Below are 26,544 nucleotides of genomic sequence, written 5' to 3' on the forward strand. Positions count from 1 at the left end.
GCCCAAGCTCAGGCTAGACTTTTCCACATTACAGCAACATCTATCAACCAGCTGCACCACGGTCGAACAACACTAAAAACAAACCAACTCTTTTCTTGCCCACGCGTGGTGCACGACCACCGTTCACACCAGAGAAGAAAAGGAAGAGAGAAAAAAATTACGAAGCACAGTCAGAAACGCAATGTCGGACGCCGCCACTGCTGCGCAAACTGCGCCGGCCGCGCAAAAGTCGGATGACGCGAAGGAAGCCGGTTCCAAGTCGCCGGCAAGCCCGGTTGCGACAGCTGATGGGAAGCCTGATGCCGCTGGCGCGAGCGACGACAAGACCGACGCGACTCCTGCCGACGATGCCGACAACAAGTCCACCCAAGGCAAGTACAAATTACTTTGTTGTTTACATTATTTTGCCACCCAATTGCTCCTGCCCACCTCCCAATTCGAACTTGTCTACGATGGGTTTTTGCTGGCAGGAGCGCATTTTCTCGCGATGACAAGCATTGGTTTAGCTAACAAGAACCGCGTCATGCGTTTTCGTGCGACAAACAGATAACGAGTCGAGCGACAAGACCGAACAAGAAAAGGGAGACGTCGAGATGAAGGACGCGGCTGAGGATGCTAAAGAGTCGGGCGATGATGATGGCGCCACCACCGTCGCAGAGAAGGTCACAGAGGTCGTCGCCGACGTGGCTGACAAGATCGCAAAGGCGCCAGGTGCGGTTGCCGACGCCGTTGCCGAGGTCGCGGACAAGGTCACGCAGGCGCCGTCAACGCCTGCGGCCGACAAGAGTGGCAGCAGCAAATCGCGCAGGAAGTCGAACGCGACAGCCGGAGAAGCCAAGCGGAAGCTCAACAAAAAGGGCTCGCGGGCCCGGATAACGCACACGGACGCCAAGCCCGGTGACTATTTCTTCATCAAGCTCAAGGGCTATCCCAAGTGGCCTGGCATCGTCTGCTCAGAGGACATGCTACCACAGACGCTGCTCAGGACGCGCCCTGTCACGGCGATGAAGGCCGATGGAACATATCGGGACGACTATGCGGATGGTGGCAAGCAGATGCACAACAGGACGTTCCCGGTGATGTATCTAGCCACCAACGAATTGTGAGTACTGCTCTGTCCTCACCTATTGGCGATCATTCTACACTGCGGACTAGCATGTAAGGTAGGGATTTAGGCGCTAACATCGGCCCATCACTTGTTCGTAGCTCTTGGATCCCCAACACAGACCTCGAAGATCTCGATACCTCAACCGTTGCCGACTTGATAACCCCCAAGATGCGCAAAGACCTACAGGCTGCTCACGAGCTCGCAGCCGAGAACAACGACCTCGACTACTTCAAGGATCTTCTCATTAAGCATCAGGAGCATCTGTTGGAGGAAGAGAAGGAGTTGAGGGCGGCTGAGGCGGCTGCGACGGCCAAGGCAGAGGCAAAGGCTGCGTCTTCCAAGAAGGCGGCAAAGAAGACATCTGCTGCCAGGGAGAGCACAGACGACGATGTAGAGATGGCCGATGCTGGTGATGATGATGAAGTTCCGGCTCAGGAGAAGAAGACTTCCAAGAAGCGCAAGGCTGAGGAAGAGGCTGCTGTAAGTTTCTCTTCTGTTTTGATGGCAGATACAAGTCCGGAATTTATCCATCTTACCTGTGCTGACACACGATTCTTTCAGACTCCCCAGCGTGCAGATTCGGTCAAAAAGCCAAAGATAAAGCTCACCACCAGCTCTACCCCTAAGACGGCCAACGGCGCCTCCACGCCCAAATCTGCCAATCCCGCATCAGAGGCGAAGCCCAAGGCGGCCAAGGCTAAGAAGCCAGCGGCGGAGAAGAAGGTCGAGAAGGCGGAGAAGGCGGAGAAGGCGGAGCCAGTGGTACCAAAAGAGCCGGAGCTCTCTCCTGAGGAGAAGCACCAACGGAAAGAGGTCCGTATTGACGTCTTTTGGTGTTGGGTTCAAAAAGCGTAATTCGGGAGCTCAGTGCTAACAAACTATGCGCAAAAACAGAAAGAGGTCTTGTTCCTTCGTCACAAGCTCCAAAAGGGACTCTTGACGCGTGATCAAGAGCCCAAGGAGGCTGAGATGAAGACCATGTCCGAATTCATCACCAAGCTCGAGGGCTTCCCAGACCTCGAGGTTAGCATCATCCGGGCGACCAAGATTAACAAAGTGCTCAAGGCGATCCTCAAGCTAGAGAATATCCCCAAGGAGGAGGAGTTCAAGTTCAAGCCGAGATCTCAGTCGCTCCTGGACAAGTGGAACAAACTGCTGGCCGGCGATGGGGGTTCTGGTTCGGCCAACGGGGTCAATGGATCGTCCAAGAAGTCTGCTGCCGCTACCAGCGAATCCAAGGCGGAAAAGAGTGACAAGAGCGACAAGAGCGAGACCAAGTCGGAGCCATCAAGTGCAAATGGAGTCAAGGAGAACGGTGACGCAGAGAAGGAGGCCACGCCAGTCAAGGCCGACGAACCAGCGACCAAGAGCGAAGAGCCATCCGTAGCAGCAGAGAATGACAGTGACGCAAAAGAGGTAAGCCAAGTTGTATTCGCATTGTGTTAGCCGGTTGGCAAAATAGGCCAAACTGACAATATCTGCAGGATGATACCAAGCCTACGGAGGCCGCCGAGGCAGCTGCTTGAGTATGATGAACAAGAATGAAAAGAAAAAGAAGAAAAAAACCAGGGACACCAAAAAAAAGAAGCATAATAATTTGTTATCACAGATGCTTTCATGTGTTTCTCTTTTCACCTTATTTTTTGAACCAACGTCAGCTGTTTCACTTTGTCGGGGTCTGTAAAAACAAATTATATTTGCGCGTCTTGACCAAAGCACTCTTTCTTATTTTTTATCATCTTCATGCCCTTTTAGAACCCTCGTTCATCTTGTTATGGTCACCAGAGAGACAATGGGAGGTAAGGAAGTTTTGCGGGTGTGTGTCTGTGTTGTGGGATCTTTGTGAGAGAGCACAACAAAAAGAGAGAAGCCTATGATTTGCCATGGTCTTTGGTCAGGTTGCGGCCTTTTTCACAACGGGCTTGTCATTGTTTCTCTCTCTTTCTATTTTTTTTTTTACTGGCGTTTTTATTTCACTCCATCTGTCGGTGGGCTGTGACGGGATACCAGGTTACTCTTGTGCGAGACATCTTTTTGGTCTCTTTCCTGGGCATTCCGGGATACGGATGATATGAGTTTGCTCATAGGAATCAGGGGAGACTTTGGGTGCTTGATTGAGGGACCTCATACGCCTATCAAAGACCTACAGCGCGAGCAATGGCATGTTAGGGGGGATTGCTGAATGCGTGGGGGGAGAGGCAGGACGGAACGAGGTCCGTAAGGAGGAGCATTGGACAGAGTTTACAAAACAACATTGAGGTGACCGAGGGCTCACGTCTCCTAGGGATCGATCAAACGACTTTTTTCTTCACTTGTTTTTTTGTTCTTTCTCTCTTCCTCTAAAATGAATGACATGGTTGATTATGGGGAGGGAAAAAAATGAAGATTTGTCCATTTGGAGGGTAAGAAAACAGGCGAGCATCTGGGATGGGCCCTGTCCTAAACTGGGTATTAGGAAACGCTCTCTCGGGGCTGTATGGATCTCTTCTCAAGCAAGCAAGCCGAGGATGTTTGGCTAGACGTCTTTCCCCGTCCTCTTATTTATGTTTTCACTTTTTGTTACTTTTTAAAAATAAAAAAAAGACAGCTCGTGGCCTATGAGATGGTAATAGGTTCTTTGTTGGAGCAGTGTAGCTTTTGATATATCACATATAACTGGTTTCTTTGGGGCCTCTTTTCAAATTGGCGACGTCTCTGAAAATGGTGATAACGAAAAATGAGAAAAGTCGAGATGTTTACTTGTGAAAGGAGGTCCGGTAAGGTGTTACTTTTTACGGTATCAAGGGCTGTAGAGTGAAGGGCAGTCGTCAATTAGTGGCCCGTGCTCATCGACTTTGATCAGTCACTGCAGCGACTTTAGCGCATTCAATCAAAACAAGAACCCAGAAGCATCTCATTGAAATGTTCAGAAAGAAATAAAAGAAAATAGTTTCAAAAAAGGATACTCATGAGATTGATCCTTGTCTATCAGGCGACTAACAGGCTCCTCTTTACTGACCGCCGCAGCAAAATATCGTAATCTTTGTTCCGATCATAAAATGGCGAGCGTCTTGGACGAGGAAGAGCATCAGGTATGTGGGAATTGGGCCAACTTGACGTGCTAAGCAATATACAAAAGCCCAGAAGGGTTCTAAGCGAAACTGAACCGTTGCACACAATTGAACTTTTTTTTTCATGTGCTGACGTGGGAACGGATCCATTCCAACTTCTAAAAAGACGGCATACATTTTCACTCCGTTGGAGGAAGCCGCAGCAGCAAGCAGCACACCTCGGCCATCCAAACGACGGAAAGTAGGGTCTGCGGCGATGTCGGGCACACAGAACCAAGACGGCGCCTCCGCCGCACCGCCCAACGGCGACGCCAATCACCTCGCGTCTCTGTTCGTGCCGCTGCTCGGCGGCGCGGAACCCGCCGAGTGCGTGGCGGCCCGCGCGGCGCTCTTCGAGGCCAGCTGGGCGCGCGTCGATGGCGCCGTGCAGCGGGTCCTGCGCGAGGCCAACGCGTCGACGCTCGAGCAAGTGTGCGGCTTTGTGGACCAGCACAGTGCCGGTGGCGGCAGTGACGACCAGGGGATCCCGGCCGCCTTCATCGTGACGGGGCCCAATGTCTCGTCGCAGGACCTCTTGTTCTCGCAGCTCGGCGAGCGGCTCCGTGCCAACGGCGGCGGGGCCGGGTTCGTGCGCGTCGGGTCGGGCGAGGCGGCGAACCTCAAGGCCGTGCTCAAGAAGATCATCCGGGGCGTGTGTGCGTGCAGGCCCGCGGATGGCGAGGCTGGAGATGACCTCGAGCTCGTCACGCCCGCGTCGTCCCGCAGGAAGTATCTCGACTACGACCTCGAGGCGCTGCACGTGTTTCTAAAGTCGAACCACCAGCAGCAGCAGCAACAGGGCAGCTCGTCCACCCCCGGCGGCGGCGGGAGGAACAGCAAGCGGGTGTGCGTGGCGTTTGAGGACAGCGAAGGGTTTGACAGCGGCCTGCTGTCGGATCTGATCGCGCTCATGAGCTCGTGGCGCGACCGCATCCGGTTCGTGCTTCTGTTTGGCGTCGGCACCTCGGTCGAGCTGCTGCAGGCCCGGCTGCTGCGCTCCACGCACCGACAGCTCCTGGGCGCGCAGTTCGACGTGGTCCGCACCTCTACCATCCTCGACCAGGTCGTCAGGGCCTGCCTCGAGCAGGCAGACGGGGGTGTGGTGCTGGGTCCGGCGTTCCTAGCTGCGCTGCTTGAGAGGCAGGTGGAGCATGTTGCGAGCGTGCAGATGTTTGTCAATTCTATCAAGGTGAGATGGATTTCCTTCTTTTTTTTTCTCTCTCTCTCTCGTTGTCTTTGTTCATGACTTTGTTGGGTCTTGTGGATGGGCTTGGGACAGTGTTTGCTAACCGGGAGGCTCTGATACATCTTACGCTAGTTTGCCTACATGTGTCACTTCTACGCAAATCCTCTGAGTGTTCTCCTGGCTGATGAACAAGAGAATCTGGTCCGGCCTGAACATGTAGAGGCAGTTCGCAACCTGGGCTCGTTTCGTGACGAGGTCGAAGACTCAGTGGATGAGGGCGGCTCTCGCCTTGGCCATGCACGCTCGCTTCTAGAGGATGACGACTATCTTCGCAGCCAAATTCGAGAAAATATGACCAAAAGGAGAGCATGGGCGAGGAAGCTGTCTCGGTCTTTACAACTCATCGCCGATGGGGGCTTGACTGCTACTGAGTTCACTTCTTTGTATGTGTCTGCTGTGGCCAACGGTCTAGACCTGGCAGCGAGACAGATTGGTGTCATTGATACCATCAGGGCCATGTCTCCAGAGGAGTTAATAGCTGCTCTGGAAAAGCTCATAGGTCTCATCGGAGCTCACACCAGCGACGAAGACGGTGCCGATACCGAATCATCTGCTACGCTATTCACACAAAGCCTAGATACTATTCGCAGATTACAGGCGCGCGCCGAGGACAATGACACGACGCTGCGGAGCAAGTACAGCACGCAGGGAAGAATACTAAGAACAACGGTGGTGGCCCAAAAGGTACAGTTGAGCCGCGACACGGCCGCGCTGACAGAGGACGACAAAGAATACAGCGAAGTGATGGACCGGCTGACAGATCATCTCGTGGCTGCCCTATCGTGCCAAGCCGCTGACGAGCTCTTTTTGCACGAGGCCTGGCTCTACGACTCGGAATCCCCACACGGCGCCGTCTTTGTGCCCACGCCAGGCGTCACAACCGAGAGGGCGCTGGCCAGGCCCCACGACTACCTGGCCTGCTCCTGCTGTCCTGCAAACGGCGGCCTAGGCCCGACCATGCCGGCCGCCTCGATCCTCTACCACCTGTACCAGGAGGCGGGGCCTTTGATCAATGTGGCAGATCTCTGGACTGCCTTCTCTGCGCTCGTCATCGGGGAAGAGGACGATGCTGAGGACGACGAGAGGAAGGACAAGGAGCGCAATGCGTTAGTGCTCTTCTATCGCGGCCTTGCCGAGCTGCGTGCGATGGGCTTTGTCCAGTCGACTAAGAAAAAGGAAGATCATATTGCAAAGCTCAAGTGGGTTTGAGGAACGGCTTCGCATTGATGATTCCTTTTTTTTTTTTTTGGAGGGGAGATAGCCTACCTGTAAATCGCCATCTCACAGGTTGAAGCTGTGTTTGTTCATTAGCTGTCTGCTTCGAGTTACTAACCTCGAGGTTTCTTTGTGGGAAAGCGAATGACCATCAACGACAAAGTGTGCCACTGGTCAACCGGAACCACATCCACAAGCAGCAATCGGTTTTAACCTACTCTCTCATTCTTTTAACGTGGCGTGTCTCTCGCCTGCTTTTGTTGTTGGGGCTGGAACCCGTTGGTTAGTGTCTCATCTTAGTGCGGGTTCGGTCAAAGGACCAAATAGAAGACGTCAAAGGAGGTGCTAACCCGCAAACGCCTCCAATGGCGCCTAATTCTATCTAGTTCCAGTCTAGTCAACACAAAAAAAGAGACGACGGGTCTGTTTGTGGAAGCCGGGGATAAAGTCAAAGAAAGGGGAAAGAGACGGGGGAAAAAAAGGGCACAGATCGCTCACATGTCCAAGTTCAGAAAAAGCTGTTCTTTCAAAGAAAGTCCGGAACAGTCAGCATCGAGTATGGAGTGGTTTTGACCACCTGCTCACACTCCGCAGCAAAACAAAGAAGAAGAGAAAAATTACAGGCATTCTCAATAGTCCGGGGAAACAAAAGAATGGAAATATTTGCGAGTGCCTGTAACCGGATATATTTTGGTCGTGTTTGTTGCTTCACTCGCTTCCGGTCGAACCCAGCTTTCATTTTTCTGTATCGCATCTGAATCCAACACTCTCTTCTTGCTTTCTTTCTACTCTTTCTCTGTTTCTTTTTTTTCTTTTTCTTTCCTCTGGCTCTTTTCCTCTTCCTGTCCACCTTCTATTTCTTCTCATTTCATCTCATATAATCTTGTTGACTCGACTTTCTGAGATATCGACACACTCTCCTTTGCTCACCTCACTTGCAAAAACTCTAAAGTACAACCTCACTTCTCACCTTCTCTATTGCTGTCAAAACCGGGCCAATCTTCTTTTTATTTCTTGGTTCTCTCTTTGCTCTTTCGATATTCTCCTCGTGCACAGGCTATCTCTCCTTCTGCATCTGTTCAGCAACCCAAAAGCACTTGTTTTTCCCCCGGGACAGCATCACCTTTTCTAGGGTGTCATTACTTCCATCTTGGTCACCTTGACAATTTCGAGATTCTCAGAATTGGAGCCTTACCACTGGTTTTTTTTTTTTTTTTTTTTTTTTTTTTTTTTTTTTTTTTTTTATGATCTTGTCAAAAAGGGACAAGGAAAGAAATATAAAAACCAAAGCGGGTTACAAAGAAGACTCATACAAGACAAAGGAGGAACAAAGAACTATATACTCCCAAAAAGAGGCGCAAGCATTCATTGCCAACCTCGATCATCGCTACCTGCGACTTACTCCAAGAACCTTCGAATGAAAGGTATTTAGTAGGTCGCTTGTTACAACTGCACCTGCAAATCAAGAGGAAGAAAAAAACGAGAAAAAAACGACATATTCACCGTTTGCGATCAATCGATTTACAAGCAAAAAACGACAAAAGGGCAAAAGAGTTTCACCTCGCAACTACCAACAAAATAACGAAAGAAAGAAACAATCATGTACCACAGCGGACACGACCAACAGCGCAAGATGTCGCGCCAAGCATCACGACAACTCAGCCAGTCGACCATTCCCCCCTTGTCCCCTCTCGAGCAGGTAGTCGACCAGCAGCCACAACCACAACCGCAACAACAACAACAACAACAACATCAACAGCAACAATCACCACAATGCTCAACACCGGCATGCCCTACCTCCATCCCATGCTCATCATCAGCTCCCTGCCCATCAGCAGCGCTCAGCCAGCGGCGCGCGGCCCGCAACCCGGCCCTAGCGCAGAAGCTCGCGCAGATGGCGCTCCCGCTGGCGCCGCTGGTGCAGCTGACGACGGGGCGAGTCCACCCGGCGTTCCCCGCGACGCTGCTCAGCTTCTGGCTGCTGACGGACGACGAGCTCGAGTCCTTGGCGTCGTTTTACCACCAGCGCACCCCTTCCCACCTCTCGCACTTCTACCCTTGTCCAGTCTCGTGGTCCTCGGACCTGCCGCTCGAGGAGAAGCGCAGGAAGCTCGGCAAGTTCATCGGCCTGCGCGGCTGCGACTCCCCCTCCACCGCCGACGTCATCCTCGCCAGGTCCGCAGAGGAGCTCATGGACGACGCTAGGCGCGCAGCCGGGACCGAAGACGACGACGACGAGGCCCTCAGGCGCAAGTTTGGCTTCTACAGGTGAGCTGCTCGGCGGTCTTGTCGGCGGCGCTGGTGTGATGCTTCATCTTGCGTTTGAGTTATGGGTTTAGAGGTGGTTTCGTTATTTTTTTCCCCCTTCCACAATTGACCCGTTTTTTTTTTTTTTTTTTTTTTTTGGATCTAATCCGTTCGGTTGCGGCATTGGCAGGTTTGTCTTCTTTGTTCGATTTTGTAAGTTTGAAACACCGAGACCTTTTGATTCTACAGTCTTGGAACTGGAAAGCCGGCATATATATGCGAAGAAGGGGTGTGAAAGCGAGGAGTTTCTCTGGCTCGCGGATTTGCTATTTTTTATTTTATTTTATTTCAAAACACAAACAACAACAACACGCATTCTCCTCTCTTATTTGTTTTTTTTGTTTGCATTTTCGTTTTGGAATACACAAATCCCTTTCGCGTACCTAGACACAGGATAACATTCCCCATCTATCCTCTGAGTTAATCCATCGCCACTAATTGAGCACTTGTTCTTACGATTGTTCAATTGCTATTCAACCTCACAACAAAACTGCATGTCGTTCTGTAAATGGACGCCTGCTATGATTGGTCAAGAACATGACTGATTGACGAAACCGGTCAAGTGAAAACAACCAAATCAATACTCCCATTTGAGCAAAAAGTCTCTGCATCGGGGAAATCTGTCTATACGAAATGCGACTTTGTTGGATAAGAAAAAACTAACCCATAACGCCGTGCACCAATGCATTATCACATGCCATATTCCTTCGGCATTAAGGTACCTTTCCTTTGCTCCTCTTCCAGTCTCAAAAAGCTTGAGCACCGCTTTGCAGATGCTTTGGTTAAAAAAAAAATGAATCGCACCAAGAGAAAGCACCAAAAAGTCCGTTATCTACAAACGGGCGCTTGACTTCAAAACCAAATTGAGACCCGACATGAAAAAAAGCCCCGTGTCTGGCCAAAATACAACACCTTCACTGAACACGCCCACCACAATCATTTCTTTCCCTTCTTCTTCTTCTTGCTGGAAGGCGTGCCGGGCTCACTGGGCGGTGCAGAAGGGGTCTGAGCGGGAGCGGGTGCTGCCGGTGCGGCGGTGGAGGACTCGGGGACGTCGTCGACGAGGATACCGTCTTCCGAGCTGCCGGGGGTCTCCTTGGAGGTGGCCGGTAGGGACTCCGAGGTGGTGGTGGTAGTGGGGGACGAGGCAGGAGGGTTCTCGATGCCGGCGGCGCCCTGGCGCTTGGCCCACCATTCCTTTTCGGCCTCAGTCTGGTCCGTGATGTCGTCGAGGCGCTTGCGCAGCATCGTATTGGCGGCGATTTCGTTGGCCGACTGGAAGATTGTCTGGCCCCAGTTGGGAGCGAGTGCGTTGGCCTTTTTCGTGGGTTTCACATGAATCGTCAGTCTTGGAACTTTGAGATACATTTGCAATGAAAGAAGAACAAAATGGGAAATAGAGTCTCACCTCCATGACGACGTCCCTCAGTTCCTCCTCCATCTCCTTCTCCGCACGGCTGAAGCGCTGCCACAGGTCATCGCCGACGCTGCCGCGGGCCAGCAGCGAGCTGCAGGCGGCCTTGGCGGTGCGGATCTGGATGATGCGGTGGATGTCCTCGACGGCGCGGCGGAGCAGAGCGGTGCGCAAGACGCTCTCGGGCACCTTGGGTGCCTTCTCGGAACCTTCCTCAGGGTCCAAGTGGAGCAGCGACAGGTAGATGTTGCGTTGCAGGTGCGGCGGGAACCAAGGAGCCAAGTTGGCGCTTTGTGCTAGAGTGGGTGAGAGGTTTTGTTAGAACTTGTATCGCTTTTTTATGAACAATGGAGAGGTCTCGCCAGCCACATACTCGCTTTCCGTTTCCTGTAGACGTTGGAAAATGTCATAAAAGTCCCGCCCAGGACGAGAATGTATGAGAATGGGAGCACGAGGCTCATCCAATCTATTCCGAACATGATGTCGGTGACCGGCAGAGTGTCGCCAGTGGATTGTTTTGAATTGTTTGAATACTCGGGCTGTTGAGGTTCTCTTTGCGGTTCACAATGTTCCTTTACTTTTTTTTTGTCAAGGCCGGTCACAGAGTGTCTTTTCTGCTGTCGACTTTTAAATAAAATGCGGGTTGGCGGGCGGTTTATTTTTGGGGCTACAAAGATGCCAACTGTTGTTGCAATGCACGCGGCGCAACTTTGGAAATGTGTCCATACGCTGCCCACACTGTCACAAATGACTTGCAACGCTTAAAGCAAGGCTGTGGGACGTCAAAGATACATGGGCTGGCATACAAACTACCCGCAATGTCAAAGTACAGCACGAGTCGCTCGTCCAGGCCCACGTAGAACTTGGCATCCCAAACCCTGCCAGGAACCCCCACCGTTATCCGCAGCGGGTCTTCCGGCAGGCAGGCAAGCGTGGATAACGTCACCCCGCGAAGTTCAGGCGCGACTTCAACTTCCACTAGCAAGCGTCAATTCTGTCGATTTCCATCTCTCTTTCAGTCAACTCCAGTGAGTGACTCTCTCGTATCCAGCGTTGTTTACGGGGCTTTCGTTGCCGACAGTCCAAGCAATTTCATATTATACAGCTCGAGACCGATCAAAGAGGCGGATGCGCATATCTAAAGCACACATCAGGTTTCATTACCAAGCACTCAACACCACCAAGTGCACTCCGAACAGCTTAGGTACCTGCATACATACATCTTGGCTCTGCTGTCGCCCCCCGCCAAGCAAACACCCAGGCAACTCCAAACCAGATTCAAGAAAAACCAGCACGCATAGATCAAAATGTTATTAAGGTTGCGAGGGCCAGATGGCATGCTTCGTATCGAGCTGGACCCAAAAGACACTTTCAACAAGCTTGGACAAGAGGTATGCAGCGACGATTCTGTTGAAATGAATCATGGACCAACCGGGTTGGACCTGGACCAGCCAAAGACTAACCAGTGGCATCACTTTTGTTTTCGCTATATATAGCTCTTGAGCAAGCTACCGCCCACTGTCGACCCTACAACAATCACTGTTTCCAATGCGCCAGGATCTCAAGGTGATAAAAAGCTACTCAAGGACATCGCCAAGTACCGGGTGGAAGCTATTGGCTTGAAGTTCGTCATCATCGCCAGTTCAACAAACAACCCGCATCGATGACCACTTGGACAAACTGACCGAACTCTACCATAGACACGGAGACCTCATTTTCGTAGACTACAAACACCAAGGGGCAGACGCCAATGGAACAGTCAATAGTGACGATGCTTCCCAACCATTAACCTCAACGACAAACCGTTTGAACGGCCAGCCGGTGCTCCCGACCGAGGACCTGCCCATAAACCCGCTGCCCACACCAGCTCCAGGTGTTACTATCAAGAACCCGTGGGAGGTTGTCAGGCAGTCACCACTAGATGACAGGCTAGACAAGAAGGATGGAAAGATAGCGAGAAAGAGAGACGCCATGTGCCGCCATGGGCCCAAGGGCATGTGCGACTATTGCCAGCCGCTTGACCCCTTTGACGCCAAGTTCTTGGCCGAGAAGAAGATCAAGTACCTTTCGATGCACGCCTACCTCCGAAAGATCAACTCGGCTACAAACAAGCCCGAACTAGGAAGCTCCTTTATCCCTCCACTATCCGAGCCCTACTTTCGTGTGAAGCGCGACTGCCCGTCAGGCCACCCGCAGTGGCCCGAGGGCATATGCAGCAAGTGCCAACCAAGCGCCATCACTCTGCAACCACAACCTTTCCGAATGGTCGACCACGTCGAGTTTGCCTCGCCTTCTATCGTCGACTCTTTTATCAATGCCTGGCGCCGGACTGGCGGTCAACGGTACGGTATCATGTACGGCAAATACGCAGAGTACGAAGAGGTGCCACTAGGAATTAAAGCGGTCGTGCAGGCAATCTACGAACCCCCACAGGTTGACGAAGTTGACGGGATCTCGTTGAACTCCTGGGAGAATGAAAAGGATGTCAACCAAGTGGCGAGGTTGTGCGGCCTCGAACCAGTTGGCGCCATATGGACAGACTTGCTCGACGCGGGCGCGGGCGATGGATCCGTGATTTTCAAGCGCCATGCGGACTCGTATTTTCTATCCTCCCTCGAGGTTTGTTTCGCAGCTCGGCTGCAGGCACAGCACCCGAAACCGAGCAAGTGGAGCGACACTGGCCGTTTTGGGTCGAATTTTGTCACGTGCATCATCTCGGGCAACGAGCAGGGCGAAATCGCGATATCGGCGTATCAGGTTTCAAATGAGGCGGTCGAGATGGTGCGGGCCGACATTATGGAGCCATCGGCAGATCCTACCATGATGCTGGTTCGGGAAGAAGAGGAAGACGATGGGTCGACGAGTCGGACGCGGTACATTCCGGACGTATTCTATCGCCGAATCAACGAGTACGGGGCCAACGTGCAGGAAAATGCCAAGCCGTCATTCCCGGTCGAGTACCTTTTTGTCACCCTCACACATGGCTTCCCCGACGTGGCAAAGCCCGTTTTTTCAGATGAGGGTGCGTTCCCGATCGAGAACCGGGAGTACATGGGCGAAAGCCAAGAGCACAGCGCGGCAGCCAAGGCTCTCAAAGTCCATGAGAAGGCATCCTCTGGCTCGTCCAAGGACGGGATGAAAGTCTCCAACTTCCATTTGCTGTGCTTCTTGCACCAGATGAGTGTACTTTCCAAGGCGAGTTCCCTGCGTGTGATTTTCTTTTCTTTTCTCTTTTTTGTCTTGTTTGCGAAGGGTCGCTGGCGGGAGTAGATTGCAGTATATTAACTCTAGCGCCTGTTCTGGCTGGTTAGGACGAGGAAAGCTTGTTATGTCGCGTCGCCACGCAGCATGACCTGGCCGACGCTTTCCAATTGCGTTCAACTACTGGCTGGCAGACACTGATGGCAATTTTACAATCGACTGGTGAGAGAATCCCTAAGCGATCCCGGCAAACTGATGTTCTGGCTGCAGACACTGCAGCTTCCTCTTACCCAGGCCGCCGTGGAATTGATGACTCCGATGAACGACTTGCTAAGCGGTTTGCCTCCGTTAGGCTAAATTCTCATGGTGATGGGCGTAACAGTCGCGACCGGCCGTCTGCTCATGCGACTTGAGGCGGTTTTTTTCTACCCTGTGATATGAATTGTTCTCGTCGCAGGTGGGAAATGAGGGTCGTACTCTTGACGGTATTGTCAGCCTGGTCAAGATGGCGCATGAGGCAGTTAATCGGGGTTGGATGCGCGGATGCCCGGTGCGAGGATACCACGGTGCTTTGGCCTTATTGGCGAGGAACAGGGCCGTAGGGTAGATGTGGCAGGAGGATTCGACTTGATTTAAGTCAAAGATAAGAAACTTGCATGACTATTTATGGGAATGAGTGTTGGCGATTCATGATTGTAGACCCCATACGCTAAAGGCAATGTGCATACGATCTATTTGATTTGCTGCATATACAGTACACGACAGGTTAACCAGGGGTGCAGGGTAGGTACAGTCTTGTAGTGATAATACAGTGACGCAAACAGGCTCTCACTCACTCAACCACTTGAACTGCACGTCAAGGTATTACCCAACTAAGACAGTAAAAGTAACAACAACCCCTACATATTCTCATCTCGAGTTTCCGCCCTCTTTTGTTTGCATCACAAAAAAAGTCTGCCAAGGCCAACTTACTCATTTATTGTAACCCGCGAAAAGAATTACCAAATCAGCTTTCACACGTGGAATTCTAAAAAAAGAAAAAATGAGCAGTACCACAAAAGGCAAACCAAACGACAATGGCCAAGAGGAAGAAGAAGACGACTACATGAACATGGTCTTCACGGACCCGACCCCCTCGGCGCCCGAGACCTCGTTGCAGCGCCGCCAGCGCGAGCGGCGCGAGGCGGCCGAGCGGGCGCGCCACAAGTCCAAGGCGGAGCTGGCAGCCGAGGAGGCCGACAAGCGCGAGGCGGCGCTGGCGCGGTCCCTCATCCACGATGACGCTGGCGGCGGCGGCACAGGACCCAAAGCAAAGAACAAGAGCAAGGGCCTCGCCATGATGGCCAAGATGGGCTTCCGGGCGGGCCAGGGCCTCGGGGCCGCGGAGGGCCAGCAGGGCAGCACGGAGCCGGTGCGCATCGTCGTCCGGGAGGACAGGGGCGGCATCGGGCTCGACGGCGAGCGGAAGAGGAAGATGCGCGAGGCGTACGGCGGCGACGGGGACGGAGGCGGCAGTGCGAGCAAGGTGGTGGTGGTGGTGGACGAGGGCGAGTACAGGGGCCGGGTCGCGCGGGAGCGCGAGGAGGCAAGGCTGGAGAGGGTGCTCGCGGCCGCGCAAAAGGTCGCTGAGAAGATGGCTGACGAGGAGGACGAGGAGGCGGTAGGCGGCGACCACGCTGCCAGGACGAACCCCCGTCTGCTGATGTCCGTCAACGTGCTCTGGCGCGGCCTGGTGAGGCAGCGCGAGGAGGCGGAGCGCGAGCGCAGGATGCGCCACGATCTACAGCAGAGCCTGTCGCGGCTGCCGACGTACGAGGACGACGACGAGGACGAGGATGACAGGCGGGCGCTGGGCAAGGAAGGGAAAAAATCGCTGGCAGTGTTTGAGGATCTCGATGAGGAGGATCCTGAGCTGGACGAGTTCAACGCCAAGAGTGTTGCGGAGCGGTTGCAGAGTGTTGTCGACCACCTGAGGACTGCGCACCGGTACTGCTTTTGGTGCAAGTACAGATATCCAGACGAGGTGATGGAGGGTTGTCCAGGGCGGACGGAGGAGGATCACGACTAAGCAAGGACAGATTAAACTTAGAAAAATAAAGTCGGCCAAGATTTTCACATGGAGACCAAGACCCCCTTCTTATGGAATTTCTATTATGTCACAGGCACATGTAATATATTACAAATTATACAAAACGCAGGCCCAAAATTCGTCAAAGTGCTACTGCGCATCTTCTTGGTCAACAAGGATATCACCCAGCCCCATCTCCTCCACAGCCCTATAGTACTCCTCGTTGAACTCCTCGTCCGAGCTCACGTCTATCTTTTGGTAGTAGTGGTCCTGCAAAAGGGCCAGCAGGACCTCGGCCTTTTGCTCCAGGGTCAGCTCGACCTGCTGCACGCCGGCCTCGCTCGCAGCCTCCTCTCCCGCGGCGTCAAACGCAGCCTGGATGCGCTGGTTGACCTCGACCAGCTTCCTGTTGCTGCGGCTCAGGTCGGCCGTCTCAGCCAGCAGCTCCAGGCAGATCATGTGGCTCGGCGAGTAGCCATAGACCTCCCACAGGGCGCGCAGGGCCACCAGCAAGCCGGTGTGGTCGCCACACTTGCGGAACGAGTGCAGCATCATGCGTGCCAGGGCGCCCCGCGGCTGCTCGTTGGGACCTTCAGCGCTAAAGGTCCATGTGGAGCTGACCATGCGCGAGAACAGATCCCGGCAGATGGCGATCTCGTTGTGCCGGATCTCGTCCGTCACGGCCGACCAGAACAGTCGGTTGACGGCGAGGGATTTGTACAGGGCAAAGAAGGTGTACGCATCCGGCTGTAGGAGATGCTGCTCGGTCAAGCGGTTGTAGACATCACGCGCCTTTTCTCCTTGGCCCTCCTGGTTGTACGACTCGAGTAGCTGGTTGAGCATAAAGGCGTCGGTCGTGATCTCGCACGACTGGAAGGCCACCCACAACTTCTCAAGCTTGGCGTGCAGCCGTCGCTCGCGGTAATTTTCGGCCATGATTGAAAAGGTCTCGAGGCTGGCCTGCGGAACAAAGTGCAACCCGAGCCCCTTTGCCACCTCGTCCTTGCTCTGTGGCGTCTGGAGCAGACGGATCGGCCAGTCGACCAGCGCCTCCCGGCGGCGCAGCTCGACAAAGGTCTTGCGGGACTGGATCATCGCCCATGCGATCTGCTCGCCCTTTTCGAGATGCTCGGCGACGCCGGATCGCATCATGGCGCCAATCAGCCCGTTCACTTGCACCTTGGCGGCCAGGATGCCCTTGGTCTGCATGAATTTAAGCACGCTCAACGCGCCGTCCAGGTCGCCGGCGCCTATCAGCCGCTTCAGCCACTTGCCCATGAAGAATTGATTGGCGATCTTGAGCGGCAGCCGCGTCTTGCCGCGCACGTCTATGGCCCCCGAAAACATCATGTCGACAAAGACGTGGAACGCCGTCTCGGTCTGCTTGGCCACCAGGAGCGCCGCAATGACCTCGTCGTAATCCTCGATCTTCATGTCCTTGCCGAGCATCTCCCGCAGTCGTCGGTACGTGTCCCAGGCCAGGTCCTGTCGATCGCTGTCGCGCACGCAGGCTCTGATGAAGTGCAGTATGAAGCGCGGGCTGGACCGCGAGCCCTCCGGTAGCGCCAGGTATTTTTCAAGCGCCCGATGTGCGCGGTCCACGTCGCCAATGATAGAATACATGCGCACGCCGAGCTCGAGGTATTTCTCCTGCGACGCAGGGTCGACAGCGACAAACCGTCTCCAAGCGTCGAGAGCTTCTGTTTGTTTTCCATCCACAAATGCCGCCTCTATCAGCAACAGCTGCCGGCCGTCATCCAGAGTCACGCCTGCGCTGCGCAGATCCTTGCCGAGCTGATATACACGACCCATACGGTTGGTGTTCTCGGGTCCATCCCAAGATAGCAGATCCCAGAGAAGGTCCCACGCCCCAGCCGGCACTCTCTCCCACGAGTTTTGCAGCACAGGTCGGGCAAGCGAATACAGCCTCCAGGCATCGTATATGGTCTTCTGTTTGACCTTGCCCGGCGTCTTCATCTTTCTGGTCGCCCGCTGCAGGTTCCAGTTGAGCTGCATTATCTGCCTAGTCTGCCGCACGTTGAGACCCTCCACGTCGATTTCGTGCGCATATTCGCCGTCCTCATTTCCCAGAGCTTCGCTCAAGTCCTTGTTGAGCACCTTGCCGTCCTCTGAGACTAGCCCTATGCGCTTAGCCATCTCCATCAGCCCGTTCGGAGATTTGAGTAGCTCTTCAAGCTGGTTGATCTCGTCGAGGGCGGCCTTGGTCTCACCCTCCATGGATTCCTCAAATTTGGCCTGGTTGGCGATCTCACGCCGCTTCCCGGATGGGTCCTGCTCGAAATAGCGGACGAGGACATCGTCTTCCTTTTCGCCATCCTTGCGCGCAGGGGTCGTCTCTTTCAATTCTTGTCTGGAGTCGAGGGCTATCGGTGCCCTGGCTCTGCGTACCGGTCGTGCAGCCGGAGCTCTCGAAGAGTTCCGTGCCGGTCTGGTATAGCATCTGGAGGCTGAAGGCTTCGGTAGGGTTGGTTTAGGAAGAGCTATCAGGCATGACCTGCATATGTAGTTGGAACGACATCCCAGGTCGACGAGAGTTTTGGATGACATGTGTATCGTAAATAATTCAAAAGTGAAAGAAAGAAAAGCTTTTTGTTTTGTTACAGTATTTTACAAGAAGTCCCTAATGAAAAAAAGAATGTAAAGATTCTGGCTTCATGCTCACCATTGAAAATGAAAGCTCTAGAAATGAATGATCCCTTACGGGAAACGGTGCATGCATCAGGGACAAACGCCTTGAATCCAACTTTTTCAGGCTTATCAGCGCGATTCCATCAACCGATAAGGCGCAGAAGTGGAGTATATGCAGGGATCCCTGTTCGATTTTTTGGGAAATGGTGGGGGGTTGTCTGTCGAAAAAGTTGCTGGATCTCGGGGTCGCGCGAGCTGTTTTCAATTCAAACCTTTCTTTGGCAGAGTAATTCCGGCGACAAATGTAGCACAAACGATCAATTTTGACCCGAAATAATTCAGAAAAAGAAGAAAAATTTTCTCCCAAGAATTCATATAATAAATTCCTTCACTACATAGAAAAACACGCCCCAGATCATGGCAAGTACAGCCTCCGCACCGGGCTACGTCAGGTTCACCGGCCACCGGCACCTCACGCAGCGCCTCGTCCTGTCGACGCTCACCGGCAAGCCGGTCCACATCTCGGGCATCCGCAGCTCATCGCCCACAGCGCCCGGTCTCGCCCCGCATGAGATCTCCTTCCTCCGCCTCCTTGAGACCGTCACCAACGGCAGTTCTATCCAGATCTCGTACACAGGTACCACCATGACGTACCACCCGGGCCTCATCACGGGCAGCGTCCCCGGCGCCGGCGCCGCTGTCAATGGGGACGCCATCGAATTCTCCCTGCCCGAGACGAACCGCCGCGGCATCACATACTACCTCATCCCCATCGCTATGCTGGCACCCTTCTCCAAGGCCCACGTCAACATTCGCTTCTCCGGCCCGGGCGTCATCACCGCCGCGACAGAGCTGGGCGACATGTCGGTCGACTCGTTCCGCCTGGCCATCCTCCCGCTTTACGGCCTCTTTGGCATCCCGCCCGCCCGCATCGACATCCTGGTCCGCCAGCGGTCATGTGCCGGGTACGGAGACAGGAGGGGCGGCGGCGTGGTCGAGCTGCGCTTTGCCAGCCAGGTCCGCCTACCCAAGACACTGCACATGAACCGGACCCCTGGCAGGATAAGAAGGATCGGTGGCGTCGCCTACTCGACCGGTGTCTCGGCCTCCAACAACAAGAGGATGATACACGCCGCCAGGGGGGTGCTGAACGCGCTGACGGGCGAGATCAAGATCGGCGAGGCGCCGCCGGGCAAGGACGATGCCAAGAACAAGATTGGAATCGGCTTTGGCCTGAGCCTGGTGGCCGAGTCGAGCGTTCCGGGCGTCGTCTATTCGGCCGACGTCGTCTCCCCAGCCAGGGGTGGCGCCCTTCCAGAGGACTTGGGCGCGCAATGCGCACATCAGCTTCTCGAGGCCATCGCCAAGGGTGGATGCGTGAGTTGGGCGGCCGCGCGCTCTGTGTTGACCTTGATGGCCATGGGATCGGAGGATGTCGGCCGGTTGAGGATAGGCAAGGAAGTGGTGGACGAAGACACGATCGGGCTCGCGAGGGATCTGCGGAAATTTGGTGCTAGCAGTTGGGGCTTGAGGGCAGTGGACGATGATGACACCGACGACATGTTAATCTCGGTAAAGGGCACCGGCGTCGGCAACGTTGGACGCAAGATAGCATGAGCATATCATTCAGTATACCCATTATACCCCCCTAATAGAGTTTACGTTTCCCACGGCCATTAGTTTCCATTGCGGAGAAAGGGGTTTGCTGTATTTTTTTTTCTTTTTTCTTCTCTTTTTTTTTCATTAAACAGCTCCGTCTGTCTGCTGCTGCTGCTGCTGCTGTTGCTGTTGTTGCTGCTGCTGCTGCTGCTGCTGTTGCTGTTGTTGCTGCTGCTGCTGCCTGCGCTGAACCGCGCCAAGCCTCGCCAATCTCGACCCCGGGCGTGTAGCAAGCCTCGCCAGCTCGGCAGCGAATCCAATAGTCTGCAATGACTGGGCCGCGGCGGCCTGGTAGTCGTGCCCGACGGTGCGGACAGAATGCAGAACATGAAAATCCCCTATAACAGCGTTCCCCGACATCATGTAGTCGCGCATATCCGGCGGCCTCCGTCCTGACCGCAGCGGCGGCGGATCCATCTCCTCGGCCGCATCGCCTGCATGCGGACCATCCCTGGCGACACCCCTCTCCTCGGCATCATAAGCCTCCATGGTAGCCTCGGCCCTCGTCCCGGCCAGGGGGTCACCGCCGCCGCCGCCGCCGCCGGCCACCTCGGCCAGCAACCGCGAGACGCGGGGCTTGACGATTGCGCGCAGCCTCTCCCTCTCGGAGTGGACGGCGATCATGACGCACTGCAGGGTCAGGATGACGGCGTCGAGCAGCACCAGCTTGAGCTTGGAGGTGGGGGCCTTCTCGCCGATGAAGTCGATGACGACGCCGCCGTGCAGGTAGCCGCGCGAGGCCTCGCTCCCCTTGGGCAGCGCCCACAGCAGGTGCATAAGCATGCAGAAGAGGTTGGGGACCAGGACTGCTGCCGTGTGCGGCCGGTGCGTTGGCATCAGCATCACGAACTCGTCCGACTTTGGGCTGAGGAAGAAGGACTGAACCGCCAGGCGGATGAGGAGGCGGAAGATGGAGACACTAGATTTTGTGGTTCGAGGTCAGCTGACTGGTTGTGCACTGGAAACTTGTATGTAATCAAAGGAGCTGCAAAAAGATTTCGACGGATGGGCATGTTCTCACTCCATATAGTACAAAAGACATATCTCTGCGTATACAAGAGAGTCAAGGTCCATCATGAGCGACGTCATGAACTGAAACTTCCTCTGCAGGCCGGCCTTTCTCCTCTGCGCGACCGAGTCCGACCGGCGGCGCCGGGTTCCACTACCGGACGGGCGCGAAGATTGCCCTGGAACCCCGGCGGTAGAGCTGGTGCCAGCATCATCGGTCATGTTTTACGGTGATGGCTGCGTGTGGACATGCCCCAGGTCTTTTTTTTTTTTTTTTTTTTCCTTTTCTTGGAGAACTGGCGCAGGTTATACTTTTGAATAGCCCGACCAATACGTGTGCATGGCGGTGTTTATGTTGTATCGAATCAAGCTACTCGAGATGAATTACATAGATAGATTGGTTGGTTTTAATTGTCAGGTGATTGATTAATTGGAGGTTGGTAAAGTAATTAGTCTGGTGTGTTGGCGATTTTCAAGGAGCTCCACGCGTCCCAAGGCTGGGCCGAAGGGTTGTGGCAGTTTGAGGCCAGCCCAGCCAAAATGACAGGGAGCGTGCTTTCTTGGTGCTAATTTAACCCTTGATGATGTGACGTCTCGCTGCGTCGCAGTCCCCGAACTGACAATGTTTTAAAACATAAATCAGAAAGGAGAGTAATTACATATAGTACGCTTTGATGCAAAAAATATCCAGGAAATAATTATGGTTTGCCCTTTCTCACTCGCTTTCCATTCTGCTTTTGAGCCTGCGACCATCACTACACATACCTGTCGACATCCTATATTTGCTCGATTCTTGCCAAGTAGGTCATGGTACAACCCTTTGAATGACTCTAGGGATACACTCCTCTGTGTATGCCCAAATGCAATTCCTGAAATATCCTTTTTAGAAGATAAAAAGAGCATGTTTTTCTTAGCGTGGCTTGTATTGACAATTAAGCAATGCGATTGCATATTCCGATGCATATTTTCCAAACTGCATCGCTCTAGGGATCTAAATTCTTTCTGACTGCTTCCTTTCGGCAGCCTCTGAGGCAAAAAATGTATGTATCGGCAGTGACGCCGCCGAGTGCGAAGGCACAGACTGTGATTAGTGTAGAGAAACGCATTTTCGCCGTGGAAAATGGTTAGAAAGTTTGAAGTGTGGGGTTATTGGTATGTTGAAGAAATAAATGAAGGATTGGAACCAAAGATGTTGTAAGAATAGCTAGCTAGATGGGGTGGGAAGGTAAATATTGTAAACAAAATATATGTATACATACAAAAAGACAAGTTGTGAAGCTTGCAAAAATGTAAGTCTTGTGAAGAATGATGGATCAAAGCACCTATTTGTACATGATTTCTTCTGGATTTTCAGCATGAATCAACATGATATACCCAAAAATAACACATAAAGGCGTACCGGCTCGAATTATTTATTATTGATCATGCAAATTTCTCAGTACGTTGGTAAGTATTCAACAGTACGCTGGTAAGTATTCAACGATTTATTACCTCTCTTTAAATCAACTCGCTTTGGGTGCCCTCCTGTCAATATATTCATTTCCCCACATGCCCCGCATCGAAGTCCAATTAACATCCCGCCTTTGTCGCGGGACTGATCGAGACAGCTCTAAGTTTTTGTGACTCAAACAATAATTAACTCCTATGGTATTTAAAACCTTTCCAGTAAACTAAGCACCAGTAACTCGGACAAAACCATCAGAGATCACCGAGACGAGTGAAAAAAAGCCCGCACAAAGCGGATTCCTCATCGTCGAGAGACCAGGTCCCAATGGCCACCTCGAATAGTCAGGGTCCTGCGGGGGACCTTGCCCTCCAGATCCTCGCCGCTCTCGACAGTAAGGGCCAGCCCCTCCTGACCGCCGACGCCTTCCCCGATGCGAGATTCGTCGAAGTCAAGAGCGCCCTCGACAGGCTGGGGTCGAGGTCCATGATCACATACAAGACCATTGAGCGAGACGAGTATGCCCTAGAGCCCGAGGCGGAGCAGATCGCCGCCAACGGCAGCCATGAGGCTCGCGTCTTTGAAGCACTACGCCAGGCCGTGGAGGGTCTTTCGGTCGCGGAGCTGGAGGAGGCCGTCGGCGACAAGTCTGTGACCAAGCTTGGTCAGGGCAAGGCCTTCAAGGAGAAGTGGATATCAAAGTCCAAGGACGGCAAGAAACTCATGGCTGTGGTGAGTGCGGCGAAATCGGCGGGGAGGTTGGATGGTTGTGCTTATGAGGGCACCGGAGCACTGATCTCAGAGCGATATTAATATCTGCGCATAAACCAGGCCGAATCTATCAAAGACACAACACGCGAGCAGCTGCTGGAGATCCAATCAAAGCACACACATCCCGACGCCAAGGTCCTCACCGAGCTCAAGAAGCGTAAGCTCATCAAGCCTCAAAAGGTGATCAGCTTCGAGGTCTCCAAGGGCGACAAGTTTGCTCTCGAGATAGCAAAGGAGGAGACGGACCTGACGGCCGACATGCTGGCCTCGGGAGCTTGGAAAACGGCAACCTTCAAGCCGTACAACTTTGACGCCCTCGGCGCCGCCCAGGATGCCGGTGCGCTGCACCCCCTGAGTAAGGTCCGGTCCGAATTCCGCCAGATCTTCTTTGAGATGGGCTTCGAGGAGATGCCCACCGACAAGTACGTCGAGTCGGGCTTCTGGAACTTTGACGCCCTGTTCGTGCCACAGCAGCACCCGGCTCGCGACCTGCAGGACACCTTCTACATTTCAGACCCCAAGGCCGCTGCCCCTCCCAAGGCGAGGGACGCGGACGACAAGAGCAACTACGACGAGTACTGGCAAAACGTGCGACAGGTGCACGAGACGGGCAAGTTTGGCTCAATAGGATACCGCTACCCGTGGTCGCCCGACGAGTCGCTCAGGCTGGTCCTGCGCACACACACCACGGCCATCTCGACGGCGATGCTGCATCGGCTGGCCAGCCAAAAGGGACCCGACGGCAGGCCGCCGCCGGCGCGCTACTTTTCCATCGACCGCGTCTTCCGCAACGAGACGGTCGACGCGACCCACCTGGCCGAGTTCCACCAGGTCGAGGGCGTCATCGCCGACTACGGCCTGACGCTCGGCGGGCTGATGGAGTTCATGGACATCTTCTTTGGCAAGATGGGCCTGACGGGCCTGCAGTACAAGCCTGCCTACAACCCTTACACCGAACCCAGTATGGAGATCTTTGCCTACCACCAGGGGCTGGGTAAGCTGGTCGAGATTGGAAACAGTGGCATGTTCAGGCCGGAGATGCTCGAGTCCATGGGCCTGCCGCGCGACATGAGGGTGTACGGCTGGGGTCTGAGTCTGGAGAGGCCGACAATGATCAAATATGCCATCTCCAACATTAGGGAGCTGCTGGGTCACAAGGTCGATTTGAACTTTATTGCAACAAATCCGGCCGTCAGGTTGGATAAGGATTGAAGGGCGGACGTCTAGGTTTCTTATATGTGGGCATGGGGGAAGTCAGGAAAAGCCGCGCCTGGTTGTCGTGGCGATTTATGAATCCAATGTGTGAAATGCCAGCGAGACGAGATAAGAATTGCGGAAAAGAGACGGATTGAAGACGGCATACTGATGCAATATTTGCAGATCCATGTTGTTGGCTCTTTTTAGAAGTTGACCGACTGAGGGAGGACTTGACTTATGTCCAAAACAAACGTCCGTTTCATAAAATGAAGAAACATTTTGATGCTGTCACCTCATGCGTCACATGTGAAGCCTTCTCCATGACTAGACTACTTGACGCCGACATATAAGACATGCTGACCCACGCTAGAACGTATGCGGACGTTTTTTTTTTTTTTTTTTCTGTTCTGGAGTAAGTGGCTGCGTTTTACTTTTTTTATATATCAAACCAGATAGACCTGTGGGCCTAGAGTTTGACTGGTCTTTTCGCCCCCATCAGGGCATGGCAATGCACTCAAGCTCGACATCCACGTTCTTAGGCAGAGTCTTGACAGCAACACAGCTGCGAGCAGGCTTGTGGGTGAACCACTTGGCGTATTCCTCGTTCATGCTCTGGACGGATGTTTAGTTTTTTAGACGTCGATTGGAGGTTGACATGGAGACAAAAAGATCCTGGCTACTCACCGCGAAATCACCCATGTCAGCAAGGAAAATGTTGACCTTGACGACCTTCTCGATCGAAGATCCAGCCTCCTTGAGGACGGCGGCCAGGTTCTTGATGCAGGCCTCGGTCTTTTGCTGGATGGTACCCTCAACCATGTTGCCCTGGGCGTCGACGGGGATGGAACCGGAGCAGTAGATGGCGTGCGGGGTCTTGATGGCGTGGGACTGATGGGGGTGGGTGTGTGTTAGATGGTGCTTGTAGCTGTTTTACCTTGTGCAATTGATGCTCTATCTAAATGCTGGTTCTACCGAGGGGGAACTTACGTAGGGGCCAGCGGCTATTATGGTGGTCCCGTTAGTACATGATGGGAACGGAATAATGGCACTATATTACACCGCAAGACGGGTTCCGCTGAGATCACTTACGAGGAGCGGCGTCCTTGCTGTTGATGGCGGTCATGTTGCTGGCCATTTTAAATAGAGGTTGGATGGCAGTGGGGTTGTTGATGATGGGACGAGGGCGTTGTGTGCGGATTAAAATGGAAGAGATCTGAGCAAGTCGACGAGATGTGTTCATGGGTGAAAATCTAGGTATTCTTCAAGGAAAGAAACTTTCAAGAAAAAGAAAAAAAAAACAATCAAACGCAGCTGGTATTCTTTTTTTTTTTATCTGATAATAATGTACCTTGCTTCAGAGACTTTTGACCTCCGGAAACCGCCCTCTTTCCGTCGGAAGAACAGCTTTCCACGCGGCCCCGCCACGGTTCCTGACTGAGGCAGTCCCGCACGCGGCCGGCAGCTGTTGTGTATGATGACGTTTGTAGGTAAAGGTACCTGGGTACGGTTGAGCACCTTGAATTACTGCACTATAAAACCATATGCGTCTGGTACTAAACTGAGATGGCCCACTTCCAAAACAAACAGTGCTTCCACAGATATTGACAAAAATCACAAAAATGGTACATTCTTCAATTGAGCCTCGCAAGGTCTGTGCTGCAAGTGTTCGCGAGGCATTGCTGGGCTTAAAAAAAAAAAAAAAAAAGAATCATTCACCCCTCGATCCGCCCACTATTTATTATCAACTTTATTCTGCGTAATCCCTGCGGTCGTTATTTTGACTGGGGGAAAATATTAGGGGATTTTTGGAGCTTTGACCCACCCTGGACACCTCAAAGTCTCCGGCTCGACGGGATGGGCTAGCGAAGTTGCAGACGTGGCAGGCTTGAGAAGCTGAAAGCTGTGGGCCTATCTATCTAGTTTGGAACTTACTGTGGCATACGTTCGTAAGCCTCTCTTTCCCCCTTTTTTTTTTCTCCCCCAAACACTACGTCTACACGTCACATTGACGGCAAGACCCCGGACAGTTGATATTCTTCTTTGTTTTTTTCTTCTTCTTATCCCGTTCGTGATACTTGTTCTTTCTCGTCTTTCTTTTGTTGTAGTTTGTACTAGATTTACCCAACGTCGCGGTGATTCGCGCATTAGCCCATCAAACCTTAAAAAAG

At 53.2% G+C, this 26,544-nt stretch overlaps 12 protein-coding genes across 12 annotated transcripts; 8 read left to right on the forward strand and 4 right to left on the reverse strand.

Annotated features, from left to right (window-relative positions):
• Positions 1-181: 181 nt before the first annotated feature.
• Positions 182-2,634, forward strand: PpBr36_00201 (uncharacterized protein; the record flags this gene model as incomplete). Its single annotated transcript, XM_029887394.1, has 6 exons — positions 182-389; positions 547-1,102; positions 1,207-1,588; positions 1,670-1,921; positions 2,003-2,524; positions 2,593-2,634. The coding sequence occupies 6 exons, from the start codon at positions 182-184 to the stop codon at positions 2,632-2,634; spliced, it is 1,962 nt and encodes a 653-aa protein (XP_029752266.1).
• Positions 2,635-4,146: 1,512 nt separating this feature from the next.
• On the forward strand, positions 4,147-6,652 carry PpBr36_00202 (uncharacterized protein; the record flags this gene model as incomplete). Its single annotated transcript, XM_029887395.1, has 3 exons — positions 4,147-4,179; positions 4,325-5,386; positions 5,516-6,652. 3 exons carry the CDS (start codon positions 4,147-4,149, stop codon positions 6,650-6,652), a joined length of 2,232 nt encoding a protein of 743 aa, XP_029752267.1.
• Positions 6,653-8,258: 1,606 nt separating this feature from the next.
• On the forward strand, positions 8,259-8,930 carry PpBr36_00203 (uncharacterized protein; the record flags this gene model as incomplete). Its single annotated transcript, XM_029887396.1, has 1 exon — positions 8,259-8,930. The coding sequence occupies one exon, from the start codon at positions 8,259-8,261 to the stop codon at positions 8,928-8,930; it is 672 nt and encodes a 223-aa protein (XP_029751195.1).
• Positions 8,931-9,901: 971 nt separating this feature from the next.
• On the reverse strand, positions 9,902-10,858 carry PpBr36_00204 (uncharacterized protein; the record flags this gene model as incomplete). The annotated part of the gene is made up of 3 exons (XM_029887397.1): positions 9,902-10,282; positions 10,374-10,675; positions 10,753-10,858. The coding sequence occupies 3 exons, from the start codon at positions 10,856-10,858 to the stop codon at positions 9,902-9,904; spliced, it is 789 nt and encodes a 262-aa protein (XP_029752261.1).
• Positions 10,859-11,686: 828 nt separating this feature from the next.
• Positions 11,687-13,993, forward strand: PpBr36_00205 (uncharacterized protein; the record flags this gene model as incomplete). The annotated part of the gene is made up of 4 exons (XM_029887398.1): positions 11,687-11,770; positions 11,876-12,003; positions 12,080-13,589; positions 13,691-13,993. 4 exons carry the CDS (start codon positions 11,687-11,689, stop codon positions 13,991-13,993), a joined length of 2,025 nt encoding a protein of 674 aa, XP_029752262.1.
• A 629-nt stretch (positions 13,994-14,622) lies between these two features.
• Positions 14,623-17,211, forward strand: PpBr36_00206 (uncharacterized protein; the record flags this gene model as incomplete). Its single annotated transcript, XM_029887399.1, has 3 exons — positions 14,623-15,613; positions 15,779-16,381; positions 16,595-17,211. 3 exons carry the CDS (start codon positions 14,623-14,625, stop codon positions 17,209-17,211), a joined length of 2,211 nt encoding a protein of 736 aa, XP_029752263.1.
• On the reverse strand, positions 15,799-18,216 carry PpBr36_00207 (uncharacterized protein; the record flags this gene model as incomplete). Its single annotated transcript, XM_029887400.1, has 1 exon — positions 15,799-18,216. The coding sequence occupies one exon, from the start codon at positions 18,214-18,216 to the stop codon at positions 15,799-15,801; it is 2,418 nt and encodes an 805-aa protein (XP_029751191.1).
• Positions 18,217-18,714: 498 nt separating this feature from the next.
• PpBr36_00208 (uncharacterized protein) lies at positions 18,715-19,914 on the forward strand (the record flags this gene model as incomplete). Its single annotated transcript, XM_029887401.1, has 1 exon — positions 18,715-19,914. The coding sequence occupies one exon, from the start codon at positions 18,715-18,717 to the stop codon at positions 19,912-19,914; it is 1,200 nt and encodes a 399-aa protein (XP_029751196.1).
• Positions 19,915-20,040: 126 nt separating this feature from the next.
• On the reverse strand, positions 20,041-21,186 carry PpBr36_00209 (uncharacterized protein; the record flags this gene model as incomplete). Its single annotated transcript, XM_029887402.1, has 2 exons — positions 20,041-20,875; positions 20,978-21,186. 2 exons carry the CDS (start codon positions 21,184-21,186, stop codon positions 20,041-20,043), a joined length of 1,044 nt encoding a protein of 347 aa, XP_029751197.1.
• Positions 20,395-21,161, forward strand: PpBr36_00210 (uncharacterized protein; the record flags this gene model as incomplete). Its single annotated transcript, XM_029887403.1, has 2 exons — positions 20,395-20,887; positions 21,067-21,161. 2 exons carry the CDS (start codon positions 20,395-20,397, stop codon positions 21,159-21,161), a joined length of 588 nt encoding a protein of 195 aa, XP_029752302.1.
• Positions 21,187-22,735: 1,549 nt separating the features above from the next.
• PpBr36_00211 (uncharacterized protein) lies at positions 22,736-24,391 on the forward strand (the record flags this gene model as incomplete). The annotated part of the gene is made up of 2 exons (XM_029887404.1): positions 22,736-23,140; positions 23,240-24,391. 2 exons carry the CDS (start codon positions 22,736-22,738, stop codon positions 24,389-24,391), a joined length of 1,557 nt encoding a protein of 518 aa, XP_029752301.1.
• Positions 24,392-24,871: 480 nt separating this feature from the next.
• PpBr36_00212 (uncharacterized protein) lies at positions 24,872-25,616 on the reverse strand (the record flags this gene model as incomplete). Its single annotated transcript, XM_029887405.1, has 4 exons — positions 24,872-24,988; positions 25,061-25,264; positions 25,364-25,377; positions 25,466-25,616. 4 exons carry the CDS (start codon positions 25,614-25,616, stop codon positions 24,872-24,874), a joined length of 486 nt encoding a protein of 161 aa, XP_029752300.1.
• Positions 25,617-26,544: the final 928 nt, after the last annotated feature.

The sequence above is a fragment of the Pyricularia pennisetigena genome, chromosome 2 (assembly GCF_004337985.1).
Source record: "Pyricularia pennisetigena strain Br36 chromosome 2, whole genome shotgun sequence".
Taxonomy (NCBI): Eukaryota; Fungi; Ascomycota; class Sordariomycetes; order Magnaporthales; family Pyriculariaceae; genus Pyricularia; species Pyricularia pennisetigena.